This window comes from Neovison vison, chromosome 2, assembly GCF_020171115.1.
Source record: "Neovison vison isolate M4711 chromosome 2, ASM_NN_V1, whole genome shotgun sequence".
Lineage (NCBI taxonomy): Eukaryota > Metazoa > Chordata > Mammalia > Carnivora > Mustelidae > Neogale > Neogale vison.
This window is the reverse complement of record NC_058092.1, coordinates 42,789,206-42,805,755: the sequence shown is the minus strand read 5'-3', so window position 1 is coordinate 42,805,755 and position 16,550 is coordinate 42,789,206. Positions and strand designations below refer to the sequence as shown.

Sequence of the window (16,550 nt, the reverse complement as noted above, 5' to 3'; positions counted from 1 at the left end):
AGGGACACCTGGGTGGCTCAGTGGGTTAAACCTCTGCCTCTGCTTAGGTCCTGGAATCGAGCCCCGCATCAGGCTCTTTGCTCAGCGGGGAGCCTGTTCCCCCCCCCCTGCCTACTCGTAATCTCTGCCTGTCAAATGAATAAATCAAATCTTAAAATATATATATTTTAATGAAAAATAGCTAGGCCTTTCTCCCAAAAAATTGGTAGGAAGAGTAGCATTATTTTACATTGTCTCAAATCCGTTCAATATCTGGCTTGATAGAAAATAGCCAGACTAGAGCACCTGGGGGGCTCAGTGGGTTAAGCCACTGCCTTCGGCTCGGGTCATGATCTCAGGGTCCTGGGATCCAGCCCCACATCAGACTCTCTGCTCAGCAGGGAGCCTGCTTACCCCTGCCTCTCTGCCTACTTGTGATCTCTGTGTGTCAAATAAATAAAATCATAAAAAAAAGAAAAGAAAAGAAAATAGCCAGACTCTCATTTCTGCTTCAGCAACCAAACTGTTGTATCTTTTGTGTATATGAAGACAGTCTGGTCTAACACAGATTTTAATTGCCTTTTCAAATAACTGTGGACATTCTTTTTTTGATACTATACCAAAAACTTAGTGAGTGGTAGTTTCTTGAAAGGAATGTACAGTGTGACTTCTGAAACCATATTGGTGAACTTTTGTACTGTTACATTAAAATCCATTGATTTATCTTGCTCTTTGTTCCGATATTTTACCCATGTATAATTTTATTACATTAGGCATTGGTCATTTGGAAAATGTTGGCTCACTGCGTTAACCAAATCTTCCAAATGTCGACATTTCAAATTTCATAATGTAATATCAAGTAGAATGTCATTGTACAATATCAAGAAAATCACATTTGTTAATATCATCACCTATCTAATTTTTTGGAAAAAAGTTTAAGCTACTAAACTTAAGGTAGTAGAAACAAGTTTTCATTTGGCCAAAAAGTACTGTCAGTTGTTTTGTTGAAGGGAAAGACTCACCTTTTTTTTGTTGCTGTTGTTGTTTTGTTAAAGGAACAGACTCACCATTTTTTTTACATATTTGAGAAAATGTTTGTGAAACACCCACGTCTGAATAACTGTAGTTTGTTAGCTGTTCATTCAAGTGAAAATGGCATTCTATAATCTATGTGGCTAGCTCAGCTGGTAACTCAAACAGGCACACGGGTTTTTTCTGGGATCAACTATTATACTTTGGCTTATAGCAGAAGTGCTTGATGTGTACTTCCCATTTTGTCACACAGAATATTAAAAATATATGTACTCATGAGATGAAATTGAATAAAATTAATTTTTACTATTTCATAAGAAAAAAAAATAGATGTCCATGGAAGTAGAGAGGGACTAGTAAGATATTAAAAGTTGCTGTTAATGCTGAAAAGATTGGGAAGAACATTTCCATTTTCAGTGTGGAGGACTAAATAATCGAAAAATTCTGCCAAGGCACCTGGGAGTTGATTGAACTGCTGGCTCTTGGTTTTGGCTTGTGTCATGATCCCAGGGTCCTGGAATTGAGCACCATGTTGGGCTCCATGCTCAGTGGGGAGTCTGCTTGAGGATTCTCTCTCCATCTCCCTCTTTCCCCCAGCACCCCACCACACACACAATCTCTCTCTCAAATAAATCTTTAAAAAAAGCTTTTCCTGGGCGCCTGGGTGGCTCAGTGGGTTAAGCCTCTGCCTTTGGCTCAGGTCATGATCTCAGGGTCCTGGGATCGAGTCCCGCATCGGGCTCTCTGCTCAGCAGGGAGCCTGCTTACTCCTCTCTCTCTCTCTGCCTGCCTCTCTGCCTACTTGTGATCTCTCTCTGTCAAATAAATAAATAAAATATTAAATAAAAAAAAAAAGCTTTTCCTGCCAAGAAACACCCAGAAATGCTGGATAAAATGCAATAAACATTCTTTTAAATGCATACAGTATGGGGACGCCTGGGTGGCTCAGTTGGTTGGACGACTGCCTTCGGCTCAGGGCGTGATCCTGGAGTCCCGGGATCGAGTCCCACATCAGGCTCCCAGCTCCATGGGGAGTCTGCTTCGCTCTCTGACCTTCTCCTCGCTCATGCTCTCTCTCACTGTCTCTCTCTCTCAAATAAATAAATAAATAAATAATGCATACAGTATGGGGGATGGGTGTTTTATCTTTTAATTTTACACTCATCTGTACGTTTGAATGTTTTGACTTTGTGTATTATTTTTTTAAGACTATTTGAGAGAGAGAGAGTGAGCGAGTGGGAGCATGAGATCGGGGGAGAGGCAGAGGGAGATGCAGACTCACCACTGAGCAGGGAGTCAGACATGGGGCTTGATCCCAGGACCCCAGGACCCTGAGATCATGACCTGAGCCAAAGACAGACAGATGCTCAATGCACTGAGCTACCCAGGTGCCCTTGTGTATTTTGTTTTTATTTTTGCTATATCATGTCTTTTATTTTTGTCAGTGTGTTCTGTTTTCACTTTAATTATTTTTGGAGTAGATAATACTCAACACATGAATTAAGATTCAAAAGTATAAAAGGTCAAACTGTCAAAATTCTCCCTCCTACCCCTATTCCCAGTTTCCCAGTTCCTCTCCCCATCCTAGAAATATTTTATGTAACTACAACCAAATACATATATGCACACTTGAGTAATGTTATCCCCCTGTATAATACAAACTTTAGCTTTCTTTACATGCTATTTCACATCTTGAATTTTTCATAAAATAGATTTTTTAGATTATATCAGTGCATAAAAAGTTGCTTGTTTTTTTTTTCATAATTGCCTAGTGTTCAATTTATGGATGTACCATACTTTATTTAACCACCTGTTGGTGGATATTAGGATGGTTTTCAGTGGCACCTGAGTGGCTCAGTCAGTTAAGCATCTGCCTTCGGCTGGGTCCTGGGATGGAGCCCCACATAGGGCTCCTTGCTCAGCAGGGAGCCTACTTCTCCTTCTCTCTCTCTCTCTCTCTCTGCCATTCCTCCTTGTGTTCTCTGTCTCTGTCAAATAAATAAATAAAATCTTTAAAAAAATATATGTATGTCCTCTCTTCGTGGGTCTATAACTGACAGTTCTTTCTGTAACTGATTTCCGGTGGTATGGCACCAGAGCTCCCCCCACCCCTGCTTCTCGCCTCCTGACTGCATTTTATTATTTTATTTTACTTATTTTAAGATTTTATTTATTTATTTGACACAGAGAAAGAGAGAGACAGTGAGAAAGGGATACAAGCAGGGGGAGTGAGAGAGGGAGAAGCAGGCCTCCCACTGAGCAGGGAGCCTGAATCAGAGCTCCATCCCAGGACTCTGGGATCATGATCTGAGCCAAAGGCAACACTTAATGACTGAGCCTCCTAGGTGCCCCTGACTGCATTTTGGTAAGGTTTCTCTTTATTAATTTCTGTAACTGGCATATATATACACATATATATGTGTATATATATATTTTAATTCTTAGCCTTTTATTTTTATTATGCTCAATTAGCCAACATATAGACATCATTAGTTGTTTGTTTGTTTAAGATTTTATTTATTTATTTGACAGAGACAGAGAAGGAATACAGCAGGGAAACTCGGAAAGGGAGAAGCAGGCTTCCTGCTGAGCAGGGAGCCGGATGTGGGGCTCAATCCCATGACCTGAGCCAAAGGCAGGTTCTTAAAGACATGAGCCACCCATGGGTCCAGCCACCCATGGACCCAGCCACCCAATTTTCTTTTTTTTTTTTTTTAAGATTTTATTCATTTGACAGAGAGATCACAAGTAGGCAGAGAGGCAGGCAGAGAGAGAGAGGGAAGCAGGCTCCCCGCTAAGCAGAGAGCCCCATGTGGGGCTCAATCCCAGGACCCTGACATTATGACCTGAGCCGAAGGCAGAGGCTTAACCCACTGAGCTACCCAGGCGCCCCAGGTGCTATATTTTAATCTCCTTCAAGAAATCCAGTAGATCAGGGGCGCCTGGGTGGCTCAGTGGGTTAAGCCGCTGCCTTTGGCTCAGGTCATGATCTCAGGGTCCTGGGATCGAGTCCCGCATCGGGCTCTCTGCTCGGCAGGGAGCCTGCTTCCTCCTCTCTCTCTCTCTCTGCCTGCCTCTCTGCCTACTTGTGATCTCTCTCTGTCAAATAATAAATAAAATCTTTAAAAAAAAAAAAAAAAGAAATCCAGTAGATCAGCAGCTCAGCGGATGAGAAAACCTCATTACCCAGAACTCTTGCTTTTCTCCAATGGGTTTTGGTTTCAAAACAACCCCTCCCAACTTCTCCACAAAATTCCCTCTCTCTCTGTTGGAGTAGCCTATGATTGTTTCCCGTGCCTTGTTTGTCTGAAATTGCAATTCTCCGTTATTCCCAAATAAACTTGTTTTTACTGGTAAAAACAAAACAAAACAAAAAAAAACTTATTTTTAAGGTCAACACTGCCAAAAGAATTTACTGCTTCTTCCAGCCAATACCTGGAGACAACCTCCATTCCCGCCACCCAACCCTCCACCCCCAATCTGTGGGAGCCTAAGGCTGGATAAGCCTCCATTATCTAACACAGACAGGTTTCACGTGGCCAAACAAACACCTTCCATGATTTTATAATTTTTCACTTCCTGGACTCTCTTATACAGGCCCGGTTCACCCACCTCCATATTCTCTCCTTCTCCCTTCAAAACTTTCAGTCACCTCTGTAGAAACAGAAGTCCAGTTCACACAGGACAGTCCCTTTTGCTGTAGTGTATTATCTATTAATGAGTAAAACCTGTTCTCACTTTAACTAGCCTCCCCCTGTATCTTTGACATTAGTCATTATTATGATCCCCGCTTTACTGATTAAAACACTGACCCTTAAGAGGTTGGTATCCTTGCCCCAAATCACGCAGCGGAGCTGGGTGGGCTTCGCCTAGCCAGGGTTCCGAGTCTCCAAAAGGCAAGCGGCGTGGAGAACCGCTCTGGGCTGTGCGCCCCTAGGTGGAGCAGTTGCGAAAACCAGGGACACAGCTGCGAGCTCTCTCCGGCGTGGACGGAGTAGTGGAGGGGCTCTTGGCACCTTCCCAGCCTGCGCCCAGATGCTGCGCGCCCTGACCAGCGCCCTGCGCCTTCCAGGCCCCTGGAGACCCCTTCGCACCCGCGGCTGCGCCTCCCATGGAGCTACTGGGGACCCGGAGATCCAAGTGCGCGCCCTCACCGGCCGCGACCAAGGTAAGTGCGCTGTCGCGGGGAGCGCCGAGGGGGCGCGGGCCAGGGGGCCCACGACAGCGGAAAGACACCAGTAAGGGGAAGGCGGGCCGCTCACTGCGTTTGACGATTTGATTCCCAGCTGCGGTTTTCCAGTCAAGGCTCCCCAAGCCTTTCCGAAGCCTGGGGAGGTGGGTGACCACCCTGCTAGCCGCCCCGACCCTAACTGAGGTCACCTAGGTCCCTTCAGTCCCCCATTCGGGAGCTGGGGGCTTTAAAGGAGGGGAACGCACTCGCTCAAGGATAGTACGAGGCACCCACCGCCAGCACCAGTACCACCGCTTCCACCCCCAGTAACTTTAATTAAAAGGCTCCAACCCTACAGGCCGAGTCCTGGCGAGGTTCCAGAGGGGCGAGGCAGCCGAGCCAATCGCCAGTGGGGCGGACCGAGGAGGAACCAGAGCAGAGCAGAGACGGGGCGGGAGCTGGGCTTGTTGCCCTGCGCTCTCTCCAGGCCCACGCTGGCTGACGTTTGTGCCTTTTTGAGTCAGAAAGTTCCCGCAGATCCCTGGTGACATGGTTTGGAGACTATGGCCAGGAAAGAATTCTTGGTAGGAATTGGGAAAGGTGGTTTTGTTAAAGCACAGGGACAGGACCTCTGGGCAGAAAGAGTGTCCAGGGGTTTTGAGTGATTAAGTTCTAGAATATACCTGAGGTTTTGTGGAGTGAGGTCTGGAGCCAAGGACCAAGAAAGAATTCTTGAGATATCTTTGGTGCAAAATGGCGGTTTATTAAGGCATGGGGACAGGAACCGTGGGAAGGAAGAGCTGCTGCCCCTGGGTTGTGAGGGGTGGTAGGTTATGTACCATGGGGGTGGGGGAAGTAAGGAAAAGGGAGGTTTTGATAGAACTTTCATATGCTAAAGAGGACCTACAAGATACCAGATATCAAAGGCCTAGCCATTGCCAAAGTCATTCTGCCCTTTTTTTTAGCAAGCCATTAAGACAGTTGGGAGATTCCTAAAGAATGTCACATATGTCCCATCCAGGAGTCCGGGGTGGGAGAAAGCTGCTGGGTGTCAGCTTTTGCTTTGTCCTCAGCCAGCCTTCTGTTCCCTCATCATTCCCACCTGAACAATTTTGACCCTTAAATCTTTAAGGTGGAAGGTGGAAGGTCTTAGCTTCTGTAACATCTTCCCGCTGAACAAGGGCATAGAGTTGTCCCTACCTACTCAGATCAACACTGGTCAGTTGGGGACCGTGTAGGGGAGTTAGGAAAGACTGAGGCAGCTGAATCCAGGGGAGACAGCTCAGGTGATCTTCCCAAGTGGAAAGGATCATCTGTGGAAGTTATGGCAGTGAAGGAGTCGACGCCAGGTGAGGAGACATGGGAGAAACAGCAAAACATGATTAATGTAGGGGCGCCTGGGTGGCTCAGAGGGTTAAGCCGCTGCCTTCGGCTCAGGTCATGATCTCACGGTCCTGGGATCGAGTCCCGCATCGGGCTCTCTGCTCAGCAGGGAGCCTGCCTCCTTCTCTCTCTGCCTGCCTCTCCATCTACTTGTGATTTCTCTCTGTCAAATAAATAAAATCTTAAAAAAAAAAAAATGATTAATGTAGCAAAAAGAAAATGAAGCTCAAATTAAGTTTTTTGCTAGTTGACAAAAAGCCCTTTTCCAGTCCAGGAGTTTAATCAATCATTAAAGGAGAGAGGGACTGTTTAAAGTGCTAACTTGAGTATGTCAGAACCCAAGAAATATTTTGTTATAATCTGGAACATAACCATAGTATTTTGTTTTTGTGATAATGTAAGGGCCTACTTAGCCAGAGTGATCCCATTTTGGTTAAACAGTGATTTTGTTGTTTATGCAGTAAAACTTAAACTGACCCTGCCCACCCCCTCCAGAGGAACTTACTTAGAAGCAAGTCTGGGAAACCGGTAAAATATGGTCAACCAGCCCCTGATAACAGAGCCCAGATACAAGGATGGGTCAGGTCAAGTGGTGATAACAGAACCCAAATACTAGAACAGATCAAATCAGGTGGAGACAAAGTCCAGAATGCAAGGACGAGTCAGGCCAGGTGGAGACGATCTCATTGGCCAGACTCAACCACATGGCCTTTGCGCTACAAAAGCTAGTCTGTGAAGCTGGGAGTCATCGATCTCTCTGTAAGAGATGGTGCTGACCAGTCGGTTTGATTCTTGTGCTGGCGCGAAATAAAGCTTTGCTTGACCTTCGCTTTGTATCAGTCTCGCTCCTTTGACCACGGACCCCATCAATAGCACAACTTCTACTTTGTGTAGCAGTTAAAACACTCAATACCATTCTGTTTGGTAAAGCTGCTTTACACATTTGTATCACCATAACATTTTAAGAGAGAAAGGCTACTTTGAGGGGCATTTAGGACTGACCATGTACTTTTTAAGAGCTTCCATGTGCCAAACGTCCTCCAGTTCCAAAGGGGGAACAAAAGTGGATGTTAGTTGGTCATATCAATGAGACAGAACAAGTTCACCACTGTTTTAAGTTTGGAAAGTTGGCCAGGTTGGTAATGGCTTTAATAATGCATCCGTGAGGGGCGCCTGGGTGGCTCAGTGGGTTAAGCCGCTGCCTTCGGCTCAGGTCATGATCTCAGGGTCCTGGGATCGAGTCCCGCATCGGGCTCTCTGCTCCGCAGGGAGCCTGCTTCCTCCTCTCTCTCTCTTTGCCTGCTTGTGATCTCTCTCTGTCAAATAAATAAAAAATAAAATCTTTAAAAAAATAATAATAATGCATCCGTGATTCCAAGCAAAACCCAGGGAACAGTGGCCATATAACCACTGGGTTCCGTTAGGAGACAAGTCCTCCAATTTTGGGTTTCTGTAACTACAGTCAAGATATCAAGGGCTAAAAAAAAAAAAAAAAAAAAAAAAAAGATATCAAGAGCTATTAAGTTTTGGAGAGCCATCTTTTTAATGTGTAATAAAAGGTAGTCCATCATTACTTTGTAGGGACCAAGGGAGTCCAAACCTAGGGACAATTTTCCTTCATGAAGTTTTTCTCACCTCCATGGCCTTTTTGCCCAAATCAGTGGCCTTGTGTAAACCGTATATTACTTTCATTGGTTCCTAAGGTCATATCCTTTGAACGTCCTTTGAAGTGAATTACAGCTATCTCCTTAGGTAGATGTACAGCCTTAAGAAGAGTTAATAATTATAGGCCTCTATTGGACTGTGGAGTTATGGCTTGATAATAAACCCCTTTTCTTCCAAATTGCTCCATGGACATGTAGGACTAGGAAAGCATCTTTGGAATCAGTATTAATATTAGTTTTTAAGGCTTTGGCAATTGCAAAGTGCTAGTGAGCACTACAGCATTACCATCTTTTCTTATTCCTTTTATGAAAACTATTGTCATCAGTAAACCAACTATCATTCGTATTTTTAATAGGGGCATCTTAAATATGGCCAACTAAATAAAGTAAGATCAATAACCTCTGAACAGGGGCGCCTGGGTGGCTCAGTGGTTTAAAGCCTCTGCCTTTGGCTCAGGTCATGATCTCAGGGTCCTGGGATTGAGCCCCACATCAGGCTCTCTGCTCAGCAGGGAGCCTGCTTCCTCCTCTCTCTCTCTGCCTGCCTCTCTGCCTACTTGTGATCTCTCTCTCTGTTAAATAAATAAATAAAATCTTTAAAAAAAAAAAACCTGAAAACCTTTAAAAAAAAAAAAAACCTCTGAACAGTTTTGCTCTATAGAGAAGTAAAAGGGTCATAGGGTAACTAGGTTTAAAATTTGACAAGTTCTGATAGGGTCCATTATCAAAGGAGGGAGACAGTTTTGCTCTATAGAGAAGTAAAAGGGTCATAGGGTAACTAGGTTTAAAATTTGACAAGTTCTGATAGGGTCCATTATCAAAGGAGGGAGACTGATACAAAGCGAAGGTCAAAGCTTTATTTCATGCCAGTATTGAGAATCAAACCGACTGGTCAGGGCCATCTCTTACGGAGAGAGCGATGACCCCCAGTCTCACAGACTAGCTTTTATAGAGCAAAGGCCATGTGGTTGAGCCTGGCCAATGAGATTTTAATACACAGAGAAAGTTGCATAGTCATGCTAGGTCACACATGGGTGGCCAAAGGAATTACAATTTACCCTATAGTAGCTGTTTGAACTAGCCTATCTATCACTCTGGTCAGAATTGGTGCCCTGGTTTGGCACCCAAAAGGCGGGGTTTACATTCTTTGGTGGTTAGGGAGGTAGTATGTGTGCTTTACTGATTGGATGTCTCCACCTGGCCCGACTCATCCCTGCATTCTGGGCTCTGTTATCTCCACCTGACCTGACCCGTCCTTGTATTTGGGCTCTGTTATCAGGGACTGGTCAACCATATTTTACTGGTTTCCCAGACTTGCTTTTAAATAAGTTCCCCTGGGTGGGGGTCGGGCAGGGTCAGTTTAAGTTTTACTGCATAAACAACAAAATCACTGTTTAACTGAGATGGAGTCGCTCTGGCTAAGTATCCCCCTTTTCTTTGGAGATAAGTCAAATCCTTGACTTTTCAGCCAGTTCTGTGTCCTCTTTTGTACAAATGACATTAGGGCGTTTATAATGCAGGGGCCCAAAAGTAGCATTTAACAATAGGAGCAACAATGAACTCATTGTTTTTTGAGTCTTAGCTTTAGTCCTCGATCAGCGGGGTCCATTGGCAGCAGCATCCATCTCTGGGGGACATCCTTGTCCTCGGCTCGTTTGATGTGACATGCGTGAATCCAGGCCCTGATGACTTCTACTTTTATTGCTGTGAGGGTGGTCAGGATGACAGTAAACGGTCCCTTCCAGCGAGGCTCTAAGTTTCCCACTTGGTGGCAGCGTATCCAAACCAAGTCCCCCAGTTGGTAAGGATGTGGTTCCACCTCCGTCTCTGTCTCAGTGTGGGCAGTTTGGATCCCTTCGTGGCCTCTTTTTAAGACAGACTGTAATGCCTGCAGTGACCTTGGCCATCTGCAGTGCCTTGGTGAGTGCAATCAGCTCCACTTTTTGCACCTAGGTTCTGTGTGGCAGGGCTGCCGTCCAGAGTTCTTGCTCAGGAGAAACCACTGCAGCCCCTGCATACCTCTTTCCATCAACCATGTAGCTACTCCCATCTGTGAACAGAGTCATCTCCGCATCCGGGAGGGGAGTGTCTCTGAGATCCAGCATTACTCCTGTGACCTGGGTTAGGACCTCCCTGCTGTTGTGTGGGTGGTCAGCCAGCTCCTCTGGCAGCAACGTGGCTGGATTTAGCACCGCCAGGGACTGGAAAGTCACTTTCGGTTTGTTGAGGAGCAGGGTCTGATACCCTGTCACTCGGGCATTTGTCATCCACCGGTGGTCAAGATGAGATTTTGACCCAAAGTCAATTTACTTGCATCCTTGACCAGGAGGGCTGTGGCAGCAATTATGCAGAGGCAAGGGGGGAACCCGGCCACTACTGGGTCTAGTTTCTTGCTAAGATAGGCTGCTGGTCTTTGCCAAGGCCCCAGAGTCTGAGTCAAAACTCCTTTGGCCACCCCTGCCTTTTCATCCACATACAAGTGGAAGGGCTTGGTAACATCTGGGATGGCCAGTGTTGAGGCACTCAGTAAGGCTGTCTGTAATTCCTGAAATGCTTCTGCCTCAGCTGTCCACTCTACCATAATGAGTCCTCCCTTAGTCAGTTCGTAGAGAGGTTGGGCAATCTCCACGAACCGCGGTATCCACAGCCTACAGTGGCCCACCATCCCAAGAAACTCCCTCACTTGTTGGGGTGTGGTGGGGCAGGGGTATCAGGTGGTCACCTGTTTCCTGGACTTAGACAGTGAACGCACTCCCTTGTGGACATCAAAGCCTAAATAAGTAGCGTGGCTCTGACAAAGCTGTGCTTTCTTTGCTGATACCCAATACCCTTTTTCCTTCAGAGTCTATAAGAGAGCTCTCGACCCCGCAAGCATGACTCATAGTCCTCAGCGGCTATCAGCAAGTCATCAACATACTGTAACAGAATGACTCCTGGGTTGGAGGTTCTATACTCATGCAAATCCTCGTGTAGGGCCTTGTTGAAGATAGTGGGTGAATTCTTGAATCCTTGGGGAAGTCTTGTCCAGGTGAGCTAGCCTTGGAACCCTTCCTGTGGGTCAGACCACTCAAAAGCAAAAAGGGGCTGAGATTCCCTTGCTAAAGGTTTGCAGAAAAATGCATCCTTGCGATGTAAGATGGTATACACAGTTCTTTTGGGGCCCAGGAAGGAGAGTAGGGTATAAGGGTTAGGCATCATCAGGTGGATATCTTCAACCCGTTTATTAACTTCCCGCAAGTCCTAAACGGGTCGGTATTCCCCAGTCTCGGCCTTTTTGACAGGCAGCAAAGGTGTGTCATTAAAACATATTTTTTTCTCTAAAATAACCCTCATTGCCAGAGATAGCCAAATCAGGACTAATTTATTTGAAAAACAAGTCCAGTTTTAACAAACTTGGCCTAATTATTTACATAAGATGACCAAGAACAGTGAGTGATCATATAGATCTTTAAGAATCTGCTTTGCTGGAACTTCTTATAAGGAATCTCTAAGTTGAACTTTTAGTAGCCTCTCCAGGCCAGAAGCCAAGCCACATACTTGCCATCAGACATGCCTGCAATACCTGTCGATTTGGGCAGATTCCTCTTCCTGAGGTCCCCAAAGTATCCTGACGTTTCTGCACCTGCCAGGAAGTGACATTCTTTACTCACCTGGTGAGGCTGCTGGGAACTCTGTAAGCAGGGTACCAGGCCAACAGTCCAAGGGGATTTATGGTTCCAGGTTTCATAAAGTCAGCCTTAGTTCCTAAAAGCTGTTTGGTCATATCTGAGTCTATGCATGTCTTTCTCAAATATGACATTCCACTCAAAGTCTTGGTAAAATTACTAATGGTGTCCTGTTACAAGAACAGATTCTTATTGAACTTATGCAAATAACTGATTGCCGTGGAAGAATACTTACTGAGACCATTTGAGTTTCAGAGGGTTCAGATAGAAGAGTTGAATGCTTTGATTTGTTTACAAATTAGTATTTTTACATTTCTGTAAGTCACAGATAACTTAAGTAAAATTTTCCTTAGTGTGGAAGAGAAAACATTAGAGAACCAGCAGTGTTTAAAATGAGACATAACACTATCATCTTTTAGTTAATTTAACCCCATGTTACTAATTCTGGTTTAGTTTGAATGCAGCTTTAGTTAGTTCTGGAAATTCTTACCCATTTCAGTTTTAGTATTTTTAATATAGAGAATACCTGTTTTTGTCCTTAAAGTCCTTTATATGAATCTCCTTTAAGGTGAAACTCATTTTACAAGAGAATTAAGACAAAAAAAACCTCAGAAATGGACATTGTTAATGATCTGAGATTTCACTATGATACTATAGACAAAGAAACTCAGTTATTCTGTGACCCACTGACACATACCACTTCAGTAATTACAGTGTCAAGTGATGAGCTATCAAACATTAAAACTGGGGTGCCTGGGTGGCTCAGTGGGTTAAAGCCTCTGCCTTCGGCTTGGGTCATGAGCCCAGGGTCCTTGGATTGAGCCCCACGTCGGGCTCTCTGCTCAGCAGGGAGTCTGCTTCCCCCTCTCTCTCTGCCTGCCTCTCTGCCTACTTGTGACCTCTGCCTATCAAATAAATAAATGAAATCTTAAAAATATATATATAAAAGGGACGCCTGGGTGGCTCAGTTGGTTAAGCGGCTGCCTTCGGCTCAGGTCATGATCCCAGCGTCCTGGGATCGAGTCCCATTTCGGGCTCCTTGCTCAGCGGGAAGCCTGCTTCTCTCTCTGCCTCTGCCTGCCACTCTGTCTGCCTGTGCTTACTCTCTCTGACAAAAAAAAAAAAAAAAAAATCTATATATAGATATTTATATCTATATATATATAAAATTTAAAACTTTAGGAAATGCATAGAATCTCTAGAATAGTTATAGCATTTACTCAAATGTAACCCAAGGTTTATTATTTGTTTAGCAGTACTTCCTGAGTAACTTAGCATACCAAGGAAAATTCTAATGAGTTAAAGAGATTTCATTTACAATTTAAATCTAGTCAACATCTGCTAAAGTTGTATAAAATTTTAAAGCACTTGCCTAAATATAATTAGGTATGCTAAAGACCTGATACAGGCAAAATGTAGGAAATGGTTTTTCTGGGCAGGCAAAGAGGAAACAACTATTTACATTTTCTTCCTAACAGCAGATTAATTTAAGAAAACTGTCTCTTTGAATGGAGACCATTTTAATCTTATATCAGTATACCTTTAAAACCCATTCATTTCAATCTTAGTCTGTTCTGACCACACCTAAAACTTTTTTTCTGAAGGTTTCCCTTCACAAACCTTTTACTTTCTTTTACATTTATATTTTGTCCCAAGACACTTCTTTTCAAACCATCTCATTTAGAACAAAATTACCTTTTATCTTTAACAAAATGCATTCCCATTCCATATCTTTCTTAAGTATCTATTTTTCCGGGGCGCCTGGGTGGCTCAGTGGGTTAAGCCACTGCCTTCGGCTCAGGTCATGATCTCAGGGTCCTGGGATCGAGTCCCGCATCGGGCTCTCTGCTCAGCAAGGAGCCTTCTTCCTCCTCTCTCTCTCTCTGCCTGCCTCTCTGCCTACTTGTGATCTCTGTCTGTCAAATAAATAAATAAATAATCTTAAAAAAAAAAAAGTATCTGTTTTTCCACATACAGAATTGTTTCCCGTATTTCCATTAGTCTTAGTTACAGTTAGAATTTAGTACTCTTAGAAACACCTTAGTCTGTAGTCAGTTAAGTATTAACCACTTGTGAACTGTTGCAACAGAATTTTCAGATGGCAAATTTATAAATCAGTTAAGCACAAAACATGTTTACCAACAGATTTAAATATTCTTAGTTTCTTTGCAGTAAGTCAAAAGCATTTACTTGACTTAGCGTTTTATCCTATTTGAAAGACCTAGATGTCCAACGAATTTAATTCCATTTGTCATCCAAGCAAAACTTTAACTTTCAGGTTACCAAAGACTTTGAAAGCTATATTAACAATTACCCATGAAAATTCTGAGACAATGAAACATCAGTTTAGTCATCTTTTTGCTAACTACCCAGCAGAGGTAACACGAGGTTATTTGACCTTCAGTAAACCTTGACAGAATAAAAGTTTCACACTTACTGCTGTAACTTCGAAGACAGGTCTCTCTTAATTAAACCAACAAATGTAACTTAATTTAAATACTGATTTATGTTCCACCAGGGCCCACCCCATTTTCAGTATTTATCTAAGCCACAGGTTGGGAAACCTGAAGTGGGGGGTGTTAGGTCCAAGGGGTGCTCTTCTTGCTCCTTAGTAGTGAAGAGAGAAGGAGCCTTGGTGCATGGTCTGGAGGCCAGTCTTGCAGGCCGCACCACGATGGTGCAGAAACGGGAGAAGGGGGAGACAGAAGAAACAAAGTGCTGCCAAGAGGCAGAGAAAGGATTCCTGGTTTTAGAGCTCATCAGCCCCAACAGAGAAGCAGACGCTGTGTTTTCCCACCAACAAGGGGGGAGAGGTTAAGCAGTCCATGTAAGGCCAGAGAAGAGAAGGAATTTCCCTGAAACAAAGGAGTTTGGGCAGCTGCTTGGGAATATTCCTTAAAATCTTTGCCTTGAGTTAGACTAACCCCAATTCGCTCCAGTTAAAGCCATTAACACAGGAAATGAGTGAGGGAGAAGCCCCCACATCTATTAGGAGGGACAGAGAGAAAGTCAGAGTCCCCTTTGCTAGGGATGGCCTGTGTATTCTCCAGCAACCTGGGTTTACAAGGAGAAGGCTTATTTACATAATTATCATCCAGCATGTGAGGAGGGAGTTTACTAGCTGACTCATCTGGGCAAACACATTCTGCAAAAGGCCTTTAGGTTGGGGTCCTGGTGTAGAGCAATGAAGGCCTAGCTATGAGCAATGAAGGTACCCTAGGTCCATTTGCCCTGTTTCCTGCAGCAGAGGAGATCTAACTGATAGATCCCACTGAGGCCATGCAGTGTGACAGGAGCTCTGTCCTTTCCTAAGTTTTGCAATCCAAATTATTTCCAGCGGGTTAAAAGGCACTCCAAGGTAGAGTCCTTGGAAACTGAAGAAGCCTACTGAGGCCATGCTCCCAGTAAAGAAGGTCCATTACCAAATCCCTCCTGACTCCTGGGTGGTGTCCCACATAGGATTATGTCAGAGGTTCCCGTGTGTCAAAATTGACCTGAGGCTTCCCTCAAGACATCGCTATCGATCAAGATCCTGCCTTACCCGGGAAGGCATTCCTGCACGTAAAAGGCCCTGGAGGGGTGCCGGCTCCCCTACCCTTCCCCATTGCATCCTAGGCTGCCAATGGGTGCCTGGTGAATGGACCAAAATACTGTGCTATGCTATGCCATCTTCTGTCCTGAAGATTGCATACTGTTTTGCCATTTTAACCCATGGAAATACTAGAAAAGTGGGGTGCTGGGTGGCTCAGTGGGTTAAAAGCCTCTGCCTTTGGCTCAGGTTATGATCTCGGGGTCCTGGGATGGAGCCCTGCGTCGGGCTCTCTGCTCAGCGGGGAGCCTGCTTCCTCCTCTCTCTCTGCCTACTTGTAATCTCTGTCTGTCAAATAAATAAAAGTAAAAAATCTTAAAAAAAAAAAAAAGAAATACTAGAAAAGTTTGTCAAGAGGAAATTACCCAATTTCGTAGCTTTAAGTAGTTTGTAGAAGACACTGACGAGAAACAGTAAAGATTGAAATCCATCATGGTCTATGTGACATTCTAACACATGTGGTCCTTACAGCAAACTTACCTAGGAAATGGTCCCTGGTTGCATTTTAATTCAATCAGGTACTGGTTTTGACCGGCTCCCAGTGGTGGTCCTGCGGCCAGAAATGGCTAGGCCAGGGATGTGGAGGGGATCACATTAGACCAATCAGGAGGAAACCTCACACAGGATTCTTAAGGTTGGCAGCCATCCTGGTGACTTAGGTGGCAGTCCCGAGCCCAAGACAAGACCACTTGGTGTAAGAACAGGAACAGAGAGAGGGCATCAAGTTTCTGAGTCTTACTACCATTCCGGCCAGGGTACTGACTTCCAGCCAAAACGCAGACGTTCTCCTCCCTGTAGAATAGCCACAGGTTAGAGGATTCCAGCCTGAGCAATCAACTTGCAAGTGTTCCAGTAAGACCACACTCCTTGAAAAGCCCCTGAAATGAGACTAAAGGAAGAGGAGAGAATTTTGCACTGAAGCTCAGAGTCCAAATGTAAAGACTCACACCCCCACGTTCGGCCACCAAATGATGAAATTCTAGAATATACGTGAGGTTTGGTGGAGGGAGGTCCAGAGCCAACGACCAAGAAAGAATTCTTGAGACATCTTTGGTGCAAAATGGTGG

The 16,550-nt window shown here is 44.5% G+C and overlaps 1 protein-coding gene across 4 annotated transcripts in view; it reads left to right on the top strand.

The window, feature by feature from the left end:
* Positions 1 to 4,803: 4,803 nt before the first annotated feature.
* ECHDC2 (enoyl-CoA hydratase domain containing 2) overlaps positions 4,804 to 16,550 on the top strand; it is a 32,226-nt gene continuing 20,479 nt past the window's right edge. For 3 of the 4 annotated variants that reach the window (XM_044238255.1, XM_044238254.1, XM_044238253.1), the window contains exon 1: positions 4,840 to 5,179. In XM_044238255.1, the coding sequence (XP_044094190.1) occupies positions 5,047 to 5,179 (133 nt within the window). In that variant the 5' untranslated portion in view covers positions 4,840 to 5,046. The other variant, XM_044238256.1, reaches the window with a different exon arrangement.